At 36.4% G+C, this 20811-nt stretch overlaps 1 protein-coding gene across 1 annotated transcript; it reads left to right on the forward strand.

Moving 5' to 3' along the window:
- The first annotated feature begins 10731 nt into the window (after positions 1–10731).
- Positions 10732–14772, forward strand: LOC128999052 (uncharacterized protein K02A2.6-like). The gene is made up of 2 exons (XM_054425409.1): positions 10732–13291; positions 13433–14772. Exons 1-2 carry the CDS (start codon positions 10732–10734, stop codon positions 14770–14772), a joined length of 3900 nt encoding a protein of 1299 aa, XP_054281384.1.
- Positions 14773–20811: the final 6039 nt, after the last annotated feature.

The raw sequence follows: 20811 nt of genomic DNA on the forward strand, positions 1-20811 counted from the left end.
TTCATTTAGCTGGTCTAAAATGCTCAGTTGTGTCGATAATTGTGGGTATACTCATATCTAGGTGTACAGAGTGTATTGGTCATGAAAAGCTGTTTAAGTTATTAGTGAGATAATCTTCAGAGTTAGCTCATCAACTGTCTTTAAAAATGCAGGTGACTTTACGAAAAATTGTATTCTACATCGTGAATCTTAATGTATCCCTATCGCATATTGCCCAATAACAATAACTTGAGATAAAATATTTGAAGAACTGTTAATTTGTTAATGTGAACAAAAGAAAATCAACGCAGATGTATACATAATCGAAGTTTTGGATTTCTAGATTTTGCAGTTTAATCAGTGTACATCTAAATTAAAAATTAAAAATTTCAACACATTGTCTACCGGTAGATCTAGTAAAGAAAAAACTGAGTTCCCACACTTGGTAACATTATTTAAATGCAAATAAAAAAACCGGGCATAATATTAACAGCGGGCATAACCGGGCATTAATATAATAAATTGAATATGAAAACAATTAAAAATGTTTTATTTTAAATACAACCTGATTGTATAACTAATCCACCTGATTGATTTAATTTATATTTGCAGACTATAATTTGTAATAAAGTCTAAAGATGGGCAATGCTATGTCTAACGTAATGGATGATTTTACGTAAAATATAAAGTCTATGTTTTTAAATGAATAATAAAAATCGTTGCAGCGGTAAGAAAGGCGAAAAAAATAAAGTTCGGTTGGAGGTTTTAGTAGGAATAACTTTGTAATGATGTCCAACCGACCCCTCTGCAGCTCAAACCCCAAACTTCAAACCCTTGGGGAGAAGGGAGCGCGTGTATGTAAAATTGTAGTTTATCTCGTCCGTCCCCACAAACGAGAACGTGGTGCAAACTCGTCAGATCAACTGTCTACTTACTTCCTAAAATATAACATTTACAACTATTGTACCTTCATTTACTGTACCACAACTAAAAGTGCTTTTAACCACATCTATATATTAGGCCTAATAGGCAAATATGTTTCTTTAAACCTGTTTTCTCAGCTAGTGCATCGGAAGGAAAATCTACGCATACTGTTGGAAAGATATTTTCCTGTAGATGTACAGAATCCCTTTATAGATTAAAATATGCTCGAAAATAAGCACAAAAATTTGTTTAAAATTTAGAAAAATTAACATGGGCCTTATGGGTTGCCATGCTGGTGACGAAATAACAATGAAATATAAACAGAAAATCAAAACAAATGGAAACAACTCCAATCACATGTTTTATTTACAGAGTGGGGTGGAAATTTTGTACATTACATATTTAAGGTCGAGTTTTCGACCATTGGACGACCTCTAAAAACCATCTCCTAACTGTATTTTACGATTCAATGGTCTAAATACAAATATAGATTCTGAGCTATCACGATCTGTGTAAAATATACAATCTTTACCACTTGGAGTCATAAGTTCTCACCATATAGTTTTGTGATAAAACGGGAAATTATTGTATAAATAGTTTGTTAAAGAGAGCTTAAAATAACAAATAATTTTGTACATTGAAGTGTTTTTGTACGGTCATTGATCAAGAAGAAAATTCAAATAAATGTAAATTTAAAATTCCAATGTTATTCTTAGTGAGAATTAGTTTACTGTTGTAGTTTGCTTGTTTAAAGATATATTTTTATCAAACTTGGCAAATGTATTTATTTTATACTAAACTATTAATATTTTTCTAAAAACATTCTTTATTATCCTTTCTGTAGCAGCAAACCTAGGCACTCGTTAAACGTAATGTTATTTAAACAGATTTAAGTGAAAATCAAATCAGGCAAATGGAAATTCGCTTCGTCTGCAGGTTTGCTTGCGGTGGGGGTATTTTCAAAATGTTTGAGCTTGATTTTTGGGTGGAAATATCTATTTTGGGCCACCCTGAAGTCTGAAGCCCAAAAAAGTGGTTTTTGAAGTGATGTGTGTATTTGTGTTTGCGGATGTGTGCAGACTACACCTGTCGTCCGATTTTGATGAAATTCGGTATGTGGGGTTAACCATAGTAAACTATTTCCGGGAATTTTTTTTTGAATTTTTTATTTTAATGGTGATTTTCCTATAACAATTTTCGTATAATGTTTATTTGGATTTTTATTTTTTTTTTTGTGTTTTTATCATTTTTGGTTTCAGCAGGCTGGAAAACCACATCAACAAATAAATGATAAGTGAGACATATCCCTAAATGGCGTAAATCTCTATCCAGGGGCAGTATAACAACATGCAACAACATATTTTTTTAACATGAAATCTAAAACTTACTGCGTATTTTATTTCGTTTGTTGAATCGTTATAGGAATTTAAATATTTTCAGAATCAGAAGAAATCAATTTTGTTTATGATCGCCTGAGTTTATGGTTGTGGGTATTAATTCTTACCCACAACTGTATTTAAATAACAATCAACCCTGGATAATATGTCCTCCTGACCTTACCTTGTGGTAAAAATGTTACTGGTGTGGCCTCTAGGACGTGCGGCATTTGTTGGAGATGTCACGTATACTTTTGAAAATAAAAAAAGATTCATAAACCCTATTGTTATTGGTATCCATGCTAACATTAAATAAATAAGTACCATTGACATCTCAAACCCGAATCACAACCTCTCAGAATTCAATGACCTTAAGTTAAGACCTTATTTTTCCCAGGACCAATATGGAGCTACCTTTCTTCTCTAATAACTCTGATAGACGATCTTAAACCGCCTTTGATATTCACTAGTGTTAAGAAACAAAAATTGAATTGCTAATAAAGTGATTACATCGTAATATCGTCGTTTAAAAACTGCATTAACTACATGAAAGTTTATTCCGCTACCACGAGATACAATCTAGTAGTTTGATAAAAGTTGAAAGGTACAATATAAAAGCATTGCCAGGACCAGAGTGGTGTCATAAAGTAGAAATACGCACGAGTCACGCTCTTGAGTGCTTTGTGTAGGTTGCCGAGCTTTGTGTTAGAGATCAGTTGACTTACACAGACCTCAGGTTAAAGTCTTATTACATTATGATATAATACCTGCTAATCAATATCATGATGTCCATGTTTTTCATGTGTTCGTTGCTACTGGTCTGAAGGTCAGAGTTCAAATCCCGCTAATCACCAATGTGCTGATTCCCTCAAAACCCACCTTAAGCAACGATAAATATATATATATCTATATATGAAGGTCCACTTTAAAACAACAGAAAAAGTTAGACGTGAAGAACCTATTTTGTATTGAAGAACGCTTTTCACTCAAATCTGAACGATAATATTTTTTACCTACGACCGTTTTTTAAAGTAGCCATTTCAGTCCAGTTCTTAGAATTGAAAAGTTTCACTTTACAGCTGTTTACTTTCATATCCGCATAGTTTCATTTCATATCCGCATAGTTTTCTCATATCCACACAGGTAACGGACCAATGAGGTTCAAGTATTGAGAGAAAAGAATTAAAAATTGTAATGCTTCGAACGTCAACTAATCAGCTGATCAGCTGATCAGTTGACCAATTTAATTGTTGATCCGACTTGTTCAAGTTGATACTCGCGTATTTTTAATTAAGTTGGTGGAAGTCCAAGAATAAATGAAATATTTGCCGAATTGTACCTGATACAATATTATTTATGGTAAGAATGCTGCTAGCGATGTAATATTTAACGAAGTTTAACAAACACGTAATTACAGGAAATCAGCAGATTATACAACAAGTCGTTGCATCACTTTCAGTGGCAATGACAATACACGAAAACATAACCTCTCTAAAAAGTTATCATTAGTGATTGTTAGTAATGAAATCCAGATTGATAGTAATTAAAAAACGGTCGTAGGTAAAGTAGTGTACGCAACTCGCGTTAATAGTCTTTACGACACTCGTAGAAGTTTTTAAGGCACTCGCCAAGGCTCGTGCCTTAAATTTTCTACTCGTGTCGTAAAGACTCACTTAACGCAATCGTTGCGTAAACTACTATTACATATAAGTATGGCGTAATGTTAATACGTATTTTGTCAGTTTGTAAAGCAGTCATTAAGCCAACCCTTGAGAGTATTGCTACATTAATTTTTGTATTGGATTATTTCTTCTTTATTCGTCCTAATGTCGTTAGCCTACTGCGCCAGTTCAAACTTCTTTCCTCTCAAATTTCAACGTGTATTATATGGTTAATTTGTAGTGTGAATAGAAGAACACATTGTAAGCCCCTTTTTGTGGGTCTTAACATTCTCACATTTCCATCTTTGTATGTTTTGGCAAGTTTGTTGTATGTAAAAGAAAACATTTCTCACTTTGAAAAGATATCTGATGTACACAACTATTGTACTAGATCTAAAGATAATCTGTCTACACTAAGGCATAAGTATACAGCCACTCAAAATAGTTTTGAGTACCAAGGTGTTAAGTTTTAAAAACTACTCTAACCCAGGCTTGCCTGTATAAACATGAAGAGTACTTTGGCTTAGAGTTTTAGTTATTTGAGTTGCCAGTGCCATCTTGAATCTTGATTGTTTTCTTTTTCTTTTTCTTTTGACGATTGTTCATGAACTTTGTACTTACTTTTAACGACAATAAAGCATTTCATTTCATTTATGTCTAATGGACGTAAAGAGGGGACTTAGAAACCACTGTCTTCTCCATAAAAATTTTATTATTTATTATAAAGAATTTAAACATGTGTCTTCAATCTCCAAGAAAAAAATCCTAATTACTTTTCTAGTGTTACTATTATAGCGCCGTATCTAATGGGTAGGCAACATGAGGGGAGTTGCTAAATTGCGTTAGATCGTTGAAGGCACGGGGATTTAAATTTTAAATATACTTAATTTTAGCCTATTTCAAACACAACTTAATTCTTTTTGTGAGTTTCGAGAATTGGAATTGCTAAGCTAGGTTAATGTTGTCTTCTTAAACACTACCCCATAACAAATACTGACTTTATATTTTTGCTATTTTGTTTGATAGTTTTAACACAACTCGTAGAATTATCATTCTAAGTGCCAGTCTTTGTTAGGACTGCATCCAAACTCAGTATCAGGTCATAGTGACCTTTAAAAGGACAGTTATTATTTAAAGATCACTAAGACCTGGTACCAGTTTTCATGGCTATAATGTTGAGACCTTGTGTCCTTTGAAGGAACAGTTTCCAGTTTTTCTCCGCACCTGGAGAAAAATCGCATGAAATTTATAATTGCCTAGTCATAGCTATGATCATAAATACTTAATAAAATACGTTATTATAATTTAATCCGAAACTTGATGTAGGGGATAAAGATAAGTATATATTTTGTTAGAAATTTCCTCAATTGGTGATGAGTAGAATGTAAAATTGACACCAGCACTTGGGTATGGGTACGTTAAATTATACAAAATACTGTAAAAATGTTTTACTTCACGTACACATATTCTTAAAATATTTTTTAAACTATATGAATAAAAAATTGTGGCAATGGTGAAACATTCATTTAAAGTATTTCGCATCCAGAATAATTAGATGTCTTTAAACTGGAACACAAAATTACAACTCATTGAAAAATATCCCCTTTGTATAGCAAACTTCAGGTGGAAATATTTTAATATAAGTCGAATGTAGCTAATTTTTTCCTTTGAAAGTCCGTGTTGAAAACGTAAAAGTAAATTGGATTGCCATCGATGACATCTCAAAAATCCATCGTCTTGATAGTCATATTTCCCTACTGCACAAGTAAATAAAACTGTTCATCTCCACATTACATTGTACCCTTTAAAAATTAAAGTTGCCCTTTCAACAACAAAAAGCTAATTATTTTACAACAACAAAAAATAATCTCAGTTTTTAATACGAGCCCAACTTAATTCGGAATCGAACTGTTCATTAATCATTTCAATCTTTACCTTCAAATGGTGAATAGATACATTAAAGTATATCTTATCTGTGGATATAAGTTACTGTACTGTATAAGTTACTGTATTCTGTATCTAATGTATTTCCAAATTGATGTACAGGGTGAGTTTTAAATGAGTTCCCCCGACATTTTTCTACATTTCTTAAGATATAAACTCCGGACCACGTCAGATCATTGTAGAGTAGTTAGTACTTCATTTTTATTGGGTATAAATCTTTGGCCGCCATCTTGGATCCGCCATATTGGATACATAGTTTTTTTCAATTGTAAAGGTAGGGTTGTGATCCATCGTTTCAACCTAGATTTTTACGCTGAATACGATTCTGCAATCCGTTTAAAACAATCTTGATCCATTCTAAAGTTATGAGAACTTTTTGTGACTTTATTTTTAGCCCATTTTAACATTTTGCATTTACAAACTAAGACCATAATCTCAAAATAGTGCTAGATAAAGATAAGTATACACCACCATTCATTGTCGACCTATTTTCACTGGGTTTTGACGGATGTTATTTTGAAAAGTGATCAATTTTTTTTAATATAAAGCCGGTGTTGTGGCCCATAATTTTGAACAACTTTTTTATGCTGAACTCAATGCCGCAATACATTTTTTTGTTATCAAGCTGTCTTGATGAAATATTACAACTATTATATTTAAATTGTCAATATTTCAAAAACCAAATTTGAATATGAAAAACGGATTGCGGTATTGAGTTCAGCATAAAAAATTAATTCAAAATGATGGGTCACAACATCACCAGATGTTGCTGGCTCGAGACCCTCCACATACAATCACACGAGGTAGATGTTGCTGGCTCGAGACCCTCCGCATACAATCACACGAGGTAGATGTTGCTGGCTCGAGACCCTCCGCATACAATTACACGAGGTAGATGTTGCTGGCTCGAGACCCTCCGCATACAATCACATAAGGTAGATGTTGCTGGCTCGAGACCCTCCGCATACAATTACACGAGGTAGATGTTGCTGGCTCGAGACCCTCCGCATACAATCACATAAGGTAGATGTTGCTGGCTCGAGACCCTCCGCATACAATTACACGAGGTAGATGTTGCTGGCTCGAGACCCTCCGCATACAATCACATAAGGTAGATGTTGCTGGCTCGAGACCCTCCGCATACAATTACACGAGGTAGATGTTGCTGGCTCGAGACCCTCCGTACACAATCTCACAAGGTAGATGTTGCTGGCTCGAGACACTCTGCATACAATTACATAAGGTAGATGTTGCTGGCTCGAGACCCTCCGCATACAATCACATAAGGTAGATGTTGCTGGCTCGAGACCCTCGGCATACAATTACACGAGGTAGATGTTGCTGGCTCGAGACCCTCCGCACACAATCTCACAAGGTAGATGTTGCTGGCTCGAGACCCTCCGCATACAATCACATAAGGTAGATGTTGCTGGCTCGAGACCCTCCGCATACAATTACACGAGGTAGATGTTGCTGGCTCGAGACCCTCCGTACACAAATCAAATCAAAATCTAATCAAAATCTGCTTTATTTCCAAAAATTTTTACAATATATACATATACAAAATACGAACAATAGTCCCGCATAGGCCGTAAAATACCTGTGCGCGGGACGAGCTCTATTACAAATTAGAAATATTCTTAAAAATTAAAACTAAATTAATTAAAATACTATTTACAACTAAGCTATGAGACAGCTACAGGAACAGTTAATGCTAAATAAAAGGTAGTCGAGTGAATGGGGTTGCAGTTACTGATATCTGTACGCTAAATATTGTTTGGTGTACTTGTGTATAATTATTTTAGGTCATGTATACTGAACCGATAAGTGTCTCAGACTGATCGAGCCCAATACACAACACACAATCTCACAAGGTAGATGTTGCTGGCTCGAGACACTCTGCATACAATTACATAAGGTAGATGTTGCTGGCTCGAGACCCTCCGCATACAATCACATAAGGTAGATGTTGCTGGCTCGAGACCCTCGGCATACAATTACACGAGGTAGATGTTGCTGGCTCGAGACCCTCCGCACACAATCTCACAAGGTAGATGTCGCTGGCTCGAGACCCTCCACACACAATCTCACAAGGTAGATGTTGCTGGCTCGAGACACTCTGCATACAATTACATAAGGTAGATCTTGCTGGCTCGAGACACTCTGCATACAATTACATAAGGTAGATGTTGCTGGCTCGAGACCCTCCGCATACAATTACACGAGGTAGATGTTGCTGGCTCGAGACCCTCCGCACACAATCTCACAAGGTAGATGTTGCTGGCTCGAGACACTCTGCATACAATTACATAAGGTAGATGTTGCTGGCTCGAGACCCTCCGCATACAATTACACGAGGTAGATGTTGCTGGCTCGAGACCCTCCGCATACAATCACACGAGGTAGATGTTGCTGGCTCGAGACCCTCCGCATACAATCACACAAGGTAGATGTTGCTGGCTCGAGACCCTCAGCATACAATCACACAAGGTAGATGTTGCTGGCTCGAGACCCTCCGCATACAATCACACGAGGTAGATGTTGCTGGCTCGAGACCCTCAGCATACAATCACACAAGGTAGATGTTGCTGGCTCGAGACCCTCCGCATACAATTACACGAGGTAGATGTTGCTGGCTCGAGACCCTCCGCATACAATCACACGAGGTAGATGTTGCTGGCTCGAGACCCTCAGCATACAATCACACAAGGTAGATGTTGCTGGCTCGAGACCCCCGCATACAATCACACAAGGTAGATGTTGCTGGCTCGAGACCCCCGCATACAATCACACAAGGTAGATGTTGCTGGCTCGAGACCCCCGCATACAATCACACAAGGTAGATGTTGCTGGCTCGAGACCCCCGCATACAATCACACAAGGTAGATGTTGCTGGCTCGAGACCCCCGCATACAATCACACAAGGTAGATGTTGCTGGCTCGAGACCCCCGCATACAATCACACAAGGTAGATGTTGCTGGCTCGAGACCCTCCGCACACATTCACGTCTTGTCTTACTCCTCAAAAGTGCCTCACTACCTTTAGATAACCACAGACCTTGTCCTTATTGAGGGGTGTTTGAAAAAGTCGAAAACGGGTTTTGTTGTCAGCAACCTACACATGCTGATGTTCCCTACACTGCTACAATGTTTACTACAGGACTATGTTTTAAATTGAGTGGTCAGCACTAAATTGTAGTCCGGGGACTCAGGCGGTCACACGACGGACAAATTGCAGAACGACAATCAATGTAAATTTGTAAGTAAATCAGAATCTACATTACAAAGGACGGATTGATTAGGGTTTAGCTTATTTGAATTAGTGTCAACGTAAATTGACATTTATGGGGATCGATGAGCAAATAACTTTTAATGAAAAGTAATTGAAATTGTTATTATTATTATTAAAATTATTATTATTATTATTATTATTACTATGTGACTGTTCATCATTTTCTTGAAACTTTTATATTGCATACAAATCGCTGTTTATGTTGTATTTATAAAAGAATTCAAGAACCTTTCTTCCTCTTTATTACATGGGCATTAATAAAAGGTTCCAGTCCAGTATTTTGAACGTTAAAGTATCTCAAACCATGCAGTAAACATCTCCCCTATACATCTGTCATCTTATGGATTAAATGAAGACCTATTCAAATATAGTCTTGTATATTTATTGTATGTTTTGACGTTTACTTAGAATTCCTTTTTATTGATCGGACTATAGATTACTGCAGCCAAATAAAACAATACATTTGTAAACTATTAGTTTATCCTCTGAAATCACAACCTTAAGGTAAGTCGCACAATATCAAGTTCGTCAAGTCATGCCAATGTCCAGCTATGACTCAATATTTGTTCACTCTCAGAAAAGTGGAGGAGAGTTCAGAGTTGAAATAAAACACACCAAAATATAGATAAACCACAAGACTACCCATTTTGAATAACCCATATAATCCTTCTCGCCCAACCTATAACGCTACTACATCCTTCCATACATAACCCATCTCAATGCCCACAACCCATAACAGTTTTATGGTCACCCGTGCTAGGCAGTGTTGCAACCCTTCGTCAATGCAATTCCACGCCGAGTGGGAGCGGAAATAGCAGCGTGCAACTCGACATAAATTATTGCACTTATTTTGGTCGCCATAAATCCGTTGTAATCGGAACAGCTGACTTCACCGTCAATGGTTTTGTGTTTGAGGGCGGTACAACGTTAAGTAGTCTTGTATGAGTCTTAAAAATGGCTCAAATGTATTTATTGTACCATTTAAGGTGAACCACCCGTTGTTTGATTTTGTGATACTTAAGGGATAATTGCAGAGATTTCCCATCACTTTTAGTACAAAACAAGTTTTCATGACGTTTTTGGATCTGGAATTTGGACCCGTTCTCAGCCGAGAAAGTAACTAATACAGAATAAAGTTAGCTCAATAACACAACAATAAGTAAAAATAGAGAGTATGGTAATAATCCAACACAAGTTGCACATAGCACACAATGTAGCAAATAATACAAGTTATTCCCTAAGCGTTATTTTCAGTATGTAACTAATAATGAATCCTGGTAGAAACTGTGAAAATACACAGATGGGTTAGCATTTTCATTTTTGAACTCACGGTTTTGGATAAACTCGGTTATTCGTTAGGGTATATGTTGTATTAAGTCTGTTCTTTTATCATGTGTTTAAATATGTTTGTTGTCAGATGTTTTTGTAAACATTAGTTTAGTTTGAAAATAGAGTTTGTTCAAGCAAGATGTGTGAATAATATTCTTGTATAAGAAATAGAACATGGTGGCAGCTTAGTGGATTTTTTATCGAACAAAGTCTAAAACCACGCATGATGTCAAGTAAGGGCAGAAAAAAACGAAATACTCGTAGGCAAAGGTATGAGGACAATGAGGAGGATGCCCAAAGTGAATTCAACTACATGTCAGAAAGGGATTCTAGAAAGACTGAAGGTGAGTCACTAGGTTTTGCATTGGGACAGACAAACCGAGAAAATAATGCAGTAATGTGTACTCCTACTCCTATGATAAATCTGACGTTACCAACTCCAGATACCTTCTCTTTTACTCCGAATGAGTGGCATTCCTGGAGGAATCGCTTTCAAAGGTACAGACGGGGGTGCGGTCTAGATAGCACTTCCGACGCTCGGCAAATCGATGTACTTTTGTTTACAATGGGTAGTAGGAGTGAAGATATTTTCGATTCGTTTTCACCAAAACCGAATACTTATGACGAGGCTCTTCGGGCCTTTGATGCATACTTTGTACCAAGACGAAATATCATTTATGAGAGAACAAAATTTCTGAGACACAAGCAAGGGAGTGATCCATCTGAAAAATTCATAACAGATTTGCATGGTCTTGCAAAAACGTGTGCATGGGGTGAACTGAACGATGAGATGGTGCTTCTGGTCCTCATTATTGGTATGAAAGATGAGGCTCTAAGTGATAGACTCCAGCTGGACTCTCAATTGACTCTGGAGAAGGCGATTAATACCTTGCGCCAACACGAGGAGCTAGAACGCCAAAAACGTGAGCTCGCCAATACTAATGTTTTTATGGTGAATCAAACGTCAATACAAGTCGGTAAAACAAATCTGTCTGAAAGAGCTGGTGAACAGAAATTCACCGAGGATGCTATGAGAAAAAAGTGCAGGAAATGTGGTTATAACTGGCACGGATCACTGGCCGAATGCCCCGCTAGGAAAGCCAAATGTGACAAATGTTCCGAGATTGGACATTTTTTTCGATGTTGTCCCTCCCGCGAAAAGTGGATGAGAAAAAACAAAAACGTTGTTAAGGAAATCGAACAGCAAGATTCAGACAGTGGTTATCAACAGGTTCCTGAGATTTTCATAGGGAATATAGACAGCAGTGACAAAGCCTGGGTCCAGGAGGTAAAAGCAAGCTGTGGAAACCAAGATTTAGGTCTTATAAAATTTAAACTTGACACAGCAGCTGATGTAACCATGATTCCAGTAGGAGTTCTTGGTGATTTTATTAAGACTCTGCCTCTAGGAAAGTGCAAATCCCCTGTGTTTAGCGCAAAGAAGAAAGAACGAATCAATATTTTGGGAACTTTAAGGCTAAAGCTTGAACATAAGGGTGTATCAGTTTATGATCTTGCGTATATTTCTGAAGAGATCACTGTTCCACTTCTTAGCAGACGTTCCTGTGAAGAGCTGAACCTGGTGAGGAGAATTTTTTCTGTAGATTCACATGATATTGACTGGGCTACTAAGTATCCTAATTTATTTCAAGGACTGGGAAATATGAAAGGAGAGTACAAGATTGAAATGAAGGAGAATGCAGTTCCTTACGCTATATCCACCCCCAGGGTTGTACCAATACCTTTAAAAACCAAGGTGAAAGAGCAGTTAGACGATATGCTTGAGAAAGGAGTGATTGTTCCAGTTGAACACGCGACTGATTGGTGCGCACCAATGGTAGTTTGCGCAAAAAAGGGAGGTGGGGTTAGGATCTGCGTAGACCTATCCAAACTCAACAACAGTGTGAAACGTCGGTTTTATCCTATCCCAAAGATCGAACTTTCATTGGCCGAGATCGCGGGAGCCAAGTACTTCAGCAAGATCGATGCGAATTCCGGGTTCTGGCAACTGAACCTTGCAGAGGAGTCACAAGATTACACAACATTTATCACCCCTTTTGGGAGGTATAAATTCCGTAAGTTACCTTTTGGAATTACGTCCGCTCCTGAAGAGTTTCAGCGCCGCATGTCAAAAGCTTTAGAAGGGGCAAAGAACTGTTTAGTGCACATTGACGACTGTCTGATATGGGGAAGAACGAAAGAAGAACACGACGAGTGTCTTAGGGCCGTTCTAGAGAGAGTGCAAGCTAATGGAATCACCTTGAATAAGCAGAAGTCGGAGTTCTGCAAGAAGACTGTGACATTTCTGGGGTTTGTGCTGTCTAAGGACGGAATCAAGCCTGATCCAAGCAAGGTACAAGCGATTGTGGACTTACCAGCTCCAAGAAACGCTAATGAAGTACAAAGATTCATGGGCATGATCACTTTTCTGGCAAAATTTATTCCGAACCGCAGTGAGATTTTGGAGCCAATTACGAGCTTGTTAAAGACTAAAAACGATTTCCTTTGGGGACCAGCTCAAGAAAACGCTTTTGTCACAGTAAAACAGATTTTATCATCAGAGCCATGTTTGACTGTTTACGATCCGCAAAAACCCTCGATTCTTTCTTGCGATGCTTCAAAAAAAGGTCTTGGAGCGGTTTTACTTCAAGTTGAAGGAGAAAACAAGAAACCTGTGGCATATATATCTCGGACTCTAACGCCTGCTGAAGAAAACTATAGTAACATTGAGAGAGAAGCGCTTGCGTGCACATGGGCAAGTGACCGTTTGAAATGTTTCCTGATGGGTAAAATGTACACAATTGAGACCGACCACAAACCGCTTGTCTCAATTTTCAAAACACAAAATTTGGACGAGCTCTCACCGAGGCTACAGCGGTTCCGAATGCGTATGATGAGATACGATTATTGCATGACCTGGACCCCAGGAAAAGACCTTGCCATAGCAGATCTACTATCAAGAAGTCCTATTCCGGCTGACGAAGATGGCGAATTGGCCGAAGAAGTGGAAGCCTTCGTCCACGAAATCAGTCTGATTAGTATAAACACTACAGATGAAAATGTGACAAAGGTACTTCACTCACAAATGAGAGATCCAATCTGTGCACAACTTAAGTTACAAATTTTAGACGAATGGCCTGTAAAATCAAGTTTACCTAATGAGATTCAAGAGTACTTTAATGTGAAAGACGAGTTAAGTTGTATTGATGGGCTATTGCTTCGAGGAACTCGGATGATAATACCTCAAGAACTACGAGCGGAAATGCTCGAGAGGCTTCACAGTGGACACTTGGGAATCACAAAAACAAGGAAACGTGCTTTGGGAACCATGTGGTGGCCTGGAATTTCTCAAGAAATAGAAAGGAAAATCAAATCGTGTCCAGTGTGTATTCAGAACTCAACTAATCACAGTGAACCATTGATTCCGAGAACTGTCCCGGATTACCCGTGGCAAAATGTGTCTGTTGACTTGTTCAAACACGAAGACAAGTGGTATATGGTTATCGTGGATCACTACTCAAGATACTTTGAAGTCGAGGAAATGCATCGAATGAGGGCTTCAGATGTGATTCGGGTTTGCAAAACCACATTTTCACGTTTTGGAATTCCTCAACGTGTTTATTCAGATAGTGGGACACAATTTCACCATATTGACTCAAGTGAATTTAAATTGTTTGCAAAGGAGTGGGGGTTCTCCACATTCAGAAGTAGTCCCCACCACCATCAGGGAAATGGGGCAGCTGAAGCAGCTGTGAAAGTAGCAAAAGGGCTAATGAAGAAAAACAAGGATAAATTTGAACTTGCCCTACTTTCTTACCGGACCTCACCTCTTGAAACCGGCTTTTCCCCATCTGAACTTATGTTTGGAAGGAAATTAAGAGACAATCTTCCATCTACTTTGGTTGGAAATCCTGTGGAAAATAAGAATTTTCTTGAGAGGGAGAATAAGTACCAGAATAAGTACAAGATACAATTTGATAAACGACATGGAGCGAGTGGTTTAAGTGAATTAGAAGTTGGAAGCATGGTATGGATCACAGATCTTCGTCGACATGGTAAGGTAGTCAGGAAATTGAACGAACCACGTTCCTACCTTGTGGAAACTGACAAGAGAACTATTCGCCGAAACAGGAAGTTCTTAGTTCCTGCACCGTACTACGGAGGAGATGGAATTCTTTCAAACTGTTCATCCATGGTCCTTAATCGTCCATGCAACTCACGTGATCGTCCAGGAGCACACAGTAACCCGTTACGGAAGGTCCATTAAGAAACCGAGGCGGTACTGAGGTTCATAAAGATGTGGACATCTTGAAGCGGGATGTTGTATTAAGTCTGTTCTTTTATCATGTGTTTAAATATGTTTGTTGTCAGATGTTTTTGTAAACATTAGTTTAGTTTGAAAATAGAGTTTGTTCAAGCAAGATGTGTGAATAATATTCTTGTATAAGAAATAGAACAGTATATTATAAAGTATGTAATATGTATATATGTTTTTTTTTTATTTAGCACAAATACAGTATTCAACAATACTGAAGCAAACGAGTTGAAAACAACGTAGAATAAAACTAAAAGTTCATAAACAACTTAATTGTGGTACATTTCTTTCAGCATAACATAATTCTAATATTTCAAATACAGCTATTTACATGGAGTCTATTTTCCCGTTAGTAGTTTTGGAATAGAAATACTTTGCACTCCTGGCACGAGCGGCTTGAATACTTAACTTTATAATGTGTATAGGACCCGATTCCGAATTCGCTGACTTTTATGTCAGACCGGATTCCATGTGTTTTTTAGCAAGATGTTGCTGATCTCGGTTTGTATGTTTGTTCATATTAAATACAGGTGGATTATAGTGGAATGGATATTCAATTACTTGCTATGTAATTATCATCAACGGCATCGAGAGCCTTTTTCCAACTCGTATCAAATTTACTAAAAATGGTTGTTGGTTTTCTTTCCTATGTAACTATAAAAGCTCTATACAATGGTTTAGAACGAATTTGCCATATTTTATGTTTTGATGGTCAAAGATGGAAAACCAATTGTTATCCCGTAAAACCCGCCGACAATCCCGTTCCCATAGTCTGATCATGTTGGTTCGTAAACTCGTTCGAATAAACCTAGGTTTACATGTTTGTACCAAATGTCATCGAAATCGGATAATTTTTGCTTGAGTTATCATGCTAACGGATACACACATATATGTATATTGTATATATCATATATGTATATATGTGAATGTGAATGGATAGCTTTTTTGGCCTCTGGGGACATCAAATCGAAAAAATAAATCGGTCCTTGGTCTAGGTCTTACCATGAGACCTCCGGTAATAGCTGATTCCTAAATGGAAAATCTGCACAACAAACAAACAAAATGTCAATCGACATTCAGTGTTGAGAAAAATTCCAAATAGTTTTATTTTGAATTAGAAAAATCAACTTCAGTGTTAATGAAATTAAAAATGCCTTTATTTGAGAGGCCAAGTTAGAACTTGCAAGTCTTCTCTACCAAATAACCTCTCAAGCGTTGAGCGTAAAATATGAAAAGCAGGGACAGTTGTTGACTGGTGAATCTTTTAATACCTTATCATTCCCGATTATAGTATTGGTTAAAATATGCACCATAATGTAAACGCAGTAAACAGCACAAATACTCATTGTAGAATACGTATCCTATTAGACTCGCTCAAATTGTATTCCAAACATTTACAAACAGTACAATAATGCCAGTTATAAACTGTCCCCTAGTATAAGGGAAGTAGGGTGTGTTGCAGAAAGTCAACTGTGCCAGAAGGCCAAATAATTTATTCTTGAACACAAGTAATTTACCAACTTTGAACTCTTGTCCATTGAGGATACGTACATCTGGAGATTCGTTTGGATACCACAACAAGTTCATAAATACTACATGAAAAATAGTTTAAATATTACGATTTTTTGTTGTAAAGTAAGGCAAAGTGAGGGGTAACCTGACTGGCTTAGCCTTATCCACCTAATCTTACAACTAAAAATCGTGATATTTCAGCAATTTTTATTCGATTTTTTGGAGCTTGATGTCTTTCGATAGGAAACTTTAAATGCTAAATAAAGGTGTTCTTGGAATTTTAACAATATTGGCTATTTTTAAAATCAAATCATTGAATGTAATTGGTCGCCATTTTGAAATTTTGGATTGGACCAAGCTAAATTCTTTTCAGACGTCATAGGTATCTTCTACTCTAACATACAGACCAAGATTCATAATGATCGGTTGGAAAATTCCAAAGAAAATTTTTATGTAAAAATACAAAATGGCAGATATTTGGATATGAAAGCAATCTTTGATAAAAAAAAACATTATAGATTTTCATTTTATTTTGACCCTATGGACTATTTTCGGGAGTATGGCTGTTAACTTACGGGACACTAGACACTATGTAATCACCTTCTCCTCGGATCCCAGACTATACACCCTGACAATCTATTATACAGGAAAGAACGAAGTTAGTGTTAAACAATTGTATATGTTAAACTCCTTAGTATTGGTGACAAAATGGCACTAATATAGATTTACCAGCGAAATCTACGAAATCTGCGAGCTGTGGTTATTCACAGGTAGCAAGCAGACAAATTAAGATTTTTTTCAAATATTTGTATTTTCTTAAATAAAATAGCCATAAGTGCACTGAAAATTATTTTATTTAGAATGTAATGTCATTTTCAAAATCGTCGTTAAACTTCCAATAGTAATGGTAGTAATAATCCAATGTAAGCAAATAAAAATATTTAATAAAAATATTAATCTGTCTGTTTTTTCCTACCTGTGAGGGATTAATCTAGATTAGTGTAATTTTGTCAGCAATACTATGTAGTTTAACACATACAAATTTTTAACACTAACTTTGTTCCACCCTGTATAATAAAATGGCGGAATAAAAATATCAGTATTTCGTTTTCTGAAATAGTTTGTATATCGAGGTTAAGAGAGTGCAAGGGGCGGCGCCTTAGTGGCCAAGCAGATGCTATCAGAGGCTATTATGGACATGGTCGGCCTCCTACACGACTGAACCTCACACAGGCTTAACTACAGTACTTTAGTCTACATGTTCGTATTGATAAATAGCACTTAATAGCGACTTTACAACATGAAACTTGCATAGGAGTTTCACATCATAATACATGGTGAATACATGCTGCTCTTGGTGACTCGACTTATTTAATTTATTATTTTATGACATTGGAGCTTTTGTAACCTTTGCGTTTACCCGTCCACTTAGGCCTCGTCCGTACGTGGAGCGTATCCAGCATATCAAATAGGACTTAGTACCACAGGGAACTTCTGTCCCTTCACTGATGAAATGCAGTGGCGGGTTACTACTGTAGTACGCGAACCCACGACTTCAGATTGAAACACCAGCTCACCTGAATTGCATTTAACGTGTTTCTCATTGTGTACTTGTAGTTACAACAATTGGTCGAAACGAAACTAAGAAATAAAAAGCAGGGGATATGAAATATACAGGGTGTTCAAAAAAGGGGAAATAATTTACGTAGTGATTCCTTGGGTCAAAATAAATAAAAAAATCTGGTTTTATGAAAAAATGTCTAAAACACTTTTATTTAGTATTTTTAATTCCCTATCAAACGATACCTACGATAGTTTTTTTTGCAAATAACTTTTTAACGGTTAGGAAATCGACCAAAGAGGAAGGTGACATTCTGAAAGAGAATAACACAGCCTACAAATTGTTACCATGCATTTATTGAAAATATTTTTAAAAACAGCCAAGAGTTGCAACCAAATAAAAAATGTGAAAACCAATGTTTTGAATGCATTTTTATGAAGAAAAAAATTTCACCATAAATCCACCACCAAACACATAACATAAATATACTAACTTCATTGTATGATTTTTTCATCATAAATCATAACAAAAACAAACTTTCATAATTATTTGCAAATCCATACGAATTAAGCTTTCCGACGACTTATTAATTAATAAAATCGGTATAGCAGAACTCTAGATTTAGTTGTACAAAGATTTTGTAAACTGAATTATATATAATAATAAGTAGATCGGGTGATGAAAGTGCCATAACTTGTTTTCTTTCTCAACCGATTTCGTTAATAAAGGTGGCATTAGTTTTCTTTTTATTCAAACAATTTTATTACCGTATTCATTGTGTTTTTCTGTAAAATTCTTGGTTTCAGATATTATTGATTTAAATGGTTTAAAATAGCCGCCATTTTGGAAAATACAAAAATATTTATTTTTAGTTTATTTCTACGTAATTTTACATGTATACAGTATACCAAAAGATTCTATGTTGAACAATGAAAAGTATACAGGGTGTTCAAAAAAGGTGGGGACATATTTTACGTAGTGATTCCTTGGGTTAAAATTAAGAGAAATCAAGAATCAATTTTTTCCAAAATCGCTTTTTAACCAGATATCAGCGATTTTGTATTTTTTACATAAACATTTTTATCTTTGAATTTTTTCAACTGATCTTTATAAAACTTGGCATGTATATTAACGTAGAAGAGACCCATGTTAGAAAAAAATACATCTTGATTCGGCTTAAAAATTCAAAATGGTGGCCATTTTATTTGTTTAACTATAATATAGTGAAACGGTTAATTTACAGTTAGATCTCAGCATCGAATATGTGGTCCACAACGAGTTGGGTGAAAAAGTGGTTAAGAGGTTTTCAAAATAAACCAGAAGAACATTTTCATTAATCAATTTAATTTTGTTTCGCCCATTTAATGAATTGCTGGTAATGTAATTTCATACCTTTGTTTTGATTTTGGTGGCCAAAAATGAGCACAAACAGTTTGTGCTCTCATTTCTATCTCGTCAACTTCACTTTTTGACATTTTTAAATCAGTTTAACCTACCTTCCTTTAACTTCTACCAACTTAGGTTAAGAATACAGTATCAACAGGAACAAGTTGGATCAACAATTAAAATTGTCAACTGATCAGCTGATTAGTTGACGTTCGAAGCATTACAATTGTACTTGTTTTCTCTCGATCCTTGAACCTCATTGGTCCGTTACCCGTGTTATTATGAGAAAAACTATGCTGTTATGATATGTAACTATGCTGTTATGAAAGTAAACCGCTGTTAAGTGAAACTTTTCAATTCTAAGAACTGAACTGAAATGGCTACTTTAAAAAACGGTCGTAGGTTGTAGGTAAAGTTAATTACGTGGTAGGTTAAATCTTGTGTACGAGCACAAATAGTGATTAGTGCGGTTATCCACAGTTCTCAAGCGTCAATGTCGTACTTTGCGCTCTTTATACACAAATACCTATTTCATTGTTCAGACAATGCTATTTATCAGCTGATTTGTCAGTAACACGAAATGGACAAGTAACAGCTGATTAGCATGCACAAGTCCACATAATGAAACATTTTAAAGGACGTCGTATAGTTTGTTATCATTAAAACATTGGATGATAAAAAGTCTCATAGCTTTGTTATTATTCAACCGATTTTGTTGATCAATGTGTCAATAGATTTTTCTTTAAATTTAAACAATTTTATAATTCATTGTGTTGTCCGATAAAAGTCTTTGTTTTCGAGATATTAATGATTTAAGAAGCTAAAAGGGAATTTGTAAAACGCACATACGAGCAGATAGACGTAAAACTAGGCGTCGGAGACCCATGGTTGAATTGCATAATCTGTTCGTCTCTACCCAAGGATCAATCCGAAAAAAAGAGGTACAGATTGTTTAGGGACACCCTGTATTGGGTGTTTGATCAAATTGGCATCGTACCTATCAAACTATTCTAAACCAATTGACCCTAAATCACCTGGGTAGTAATTAATTACATTTAGTCTTGAAATATTGCAAACTATTCAAGAATGTTCATCTCATCTCTAGTGTATGTCCAACTCATTATTTAACAACTTTTTATTAGTTTGGAGGAAAGAATATTGACGATGATGAATTAATTCCCTTTTTTTGTAACCTTACTAAAATCAGTTGAGGTACCTATTATAAATCCCCCTTTGGCCAGGAACATCAAGTTACCATTGTTGTGGATCTTCCTTATTCAACCTCTATAACAACAATTTTGTTTGTTTATGTTTCACTTGTGCTCACTGCTCACTTCTCGCTGCCAACCTCCTAATTGTCTGGGTATCCGAGTGGTCACTAACTTCAGGGATCACCTTCAAATATGAAGGTCGCTGGTTCGATTCCAAGCGAAATCAATAATTGTGGGGGCCCATATGCCGTTTGACTATCAATTATTATGTTGTTTGACAAAAAAATGAAGTTAAGTAACAAGACAAGGGGGTATGTACCG

Source organism: Macrosteles quadrilineatus, unplaced genomic scaffold (genome assembly GCF_028750875.1).
Source record: "Macrosteles quadrilineatus isolate MER2022 unplaced genomic scaffold, UCM_ALF_1.0 Scaffold_7__1_contigs__length_78375512, whole genome shotgun sequence".
NCBI lineage: Eukaryota > Metazoa > Arthropoda > Insecta > Hemiptera > Cicadellidae > Macrosteles > Macrosteles quadrilineatus.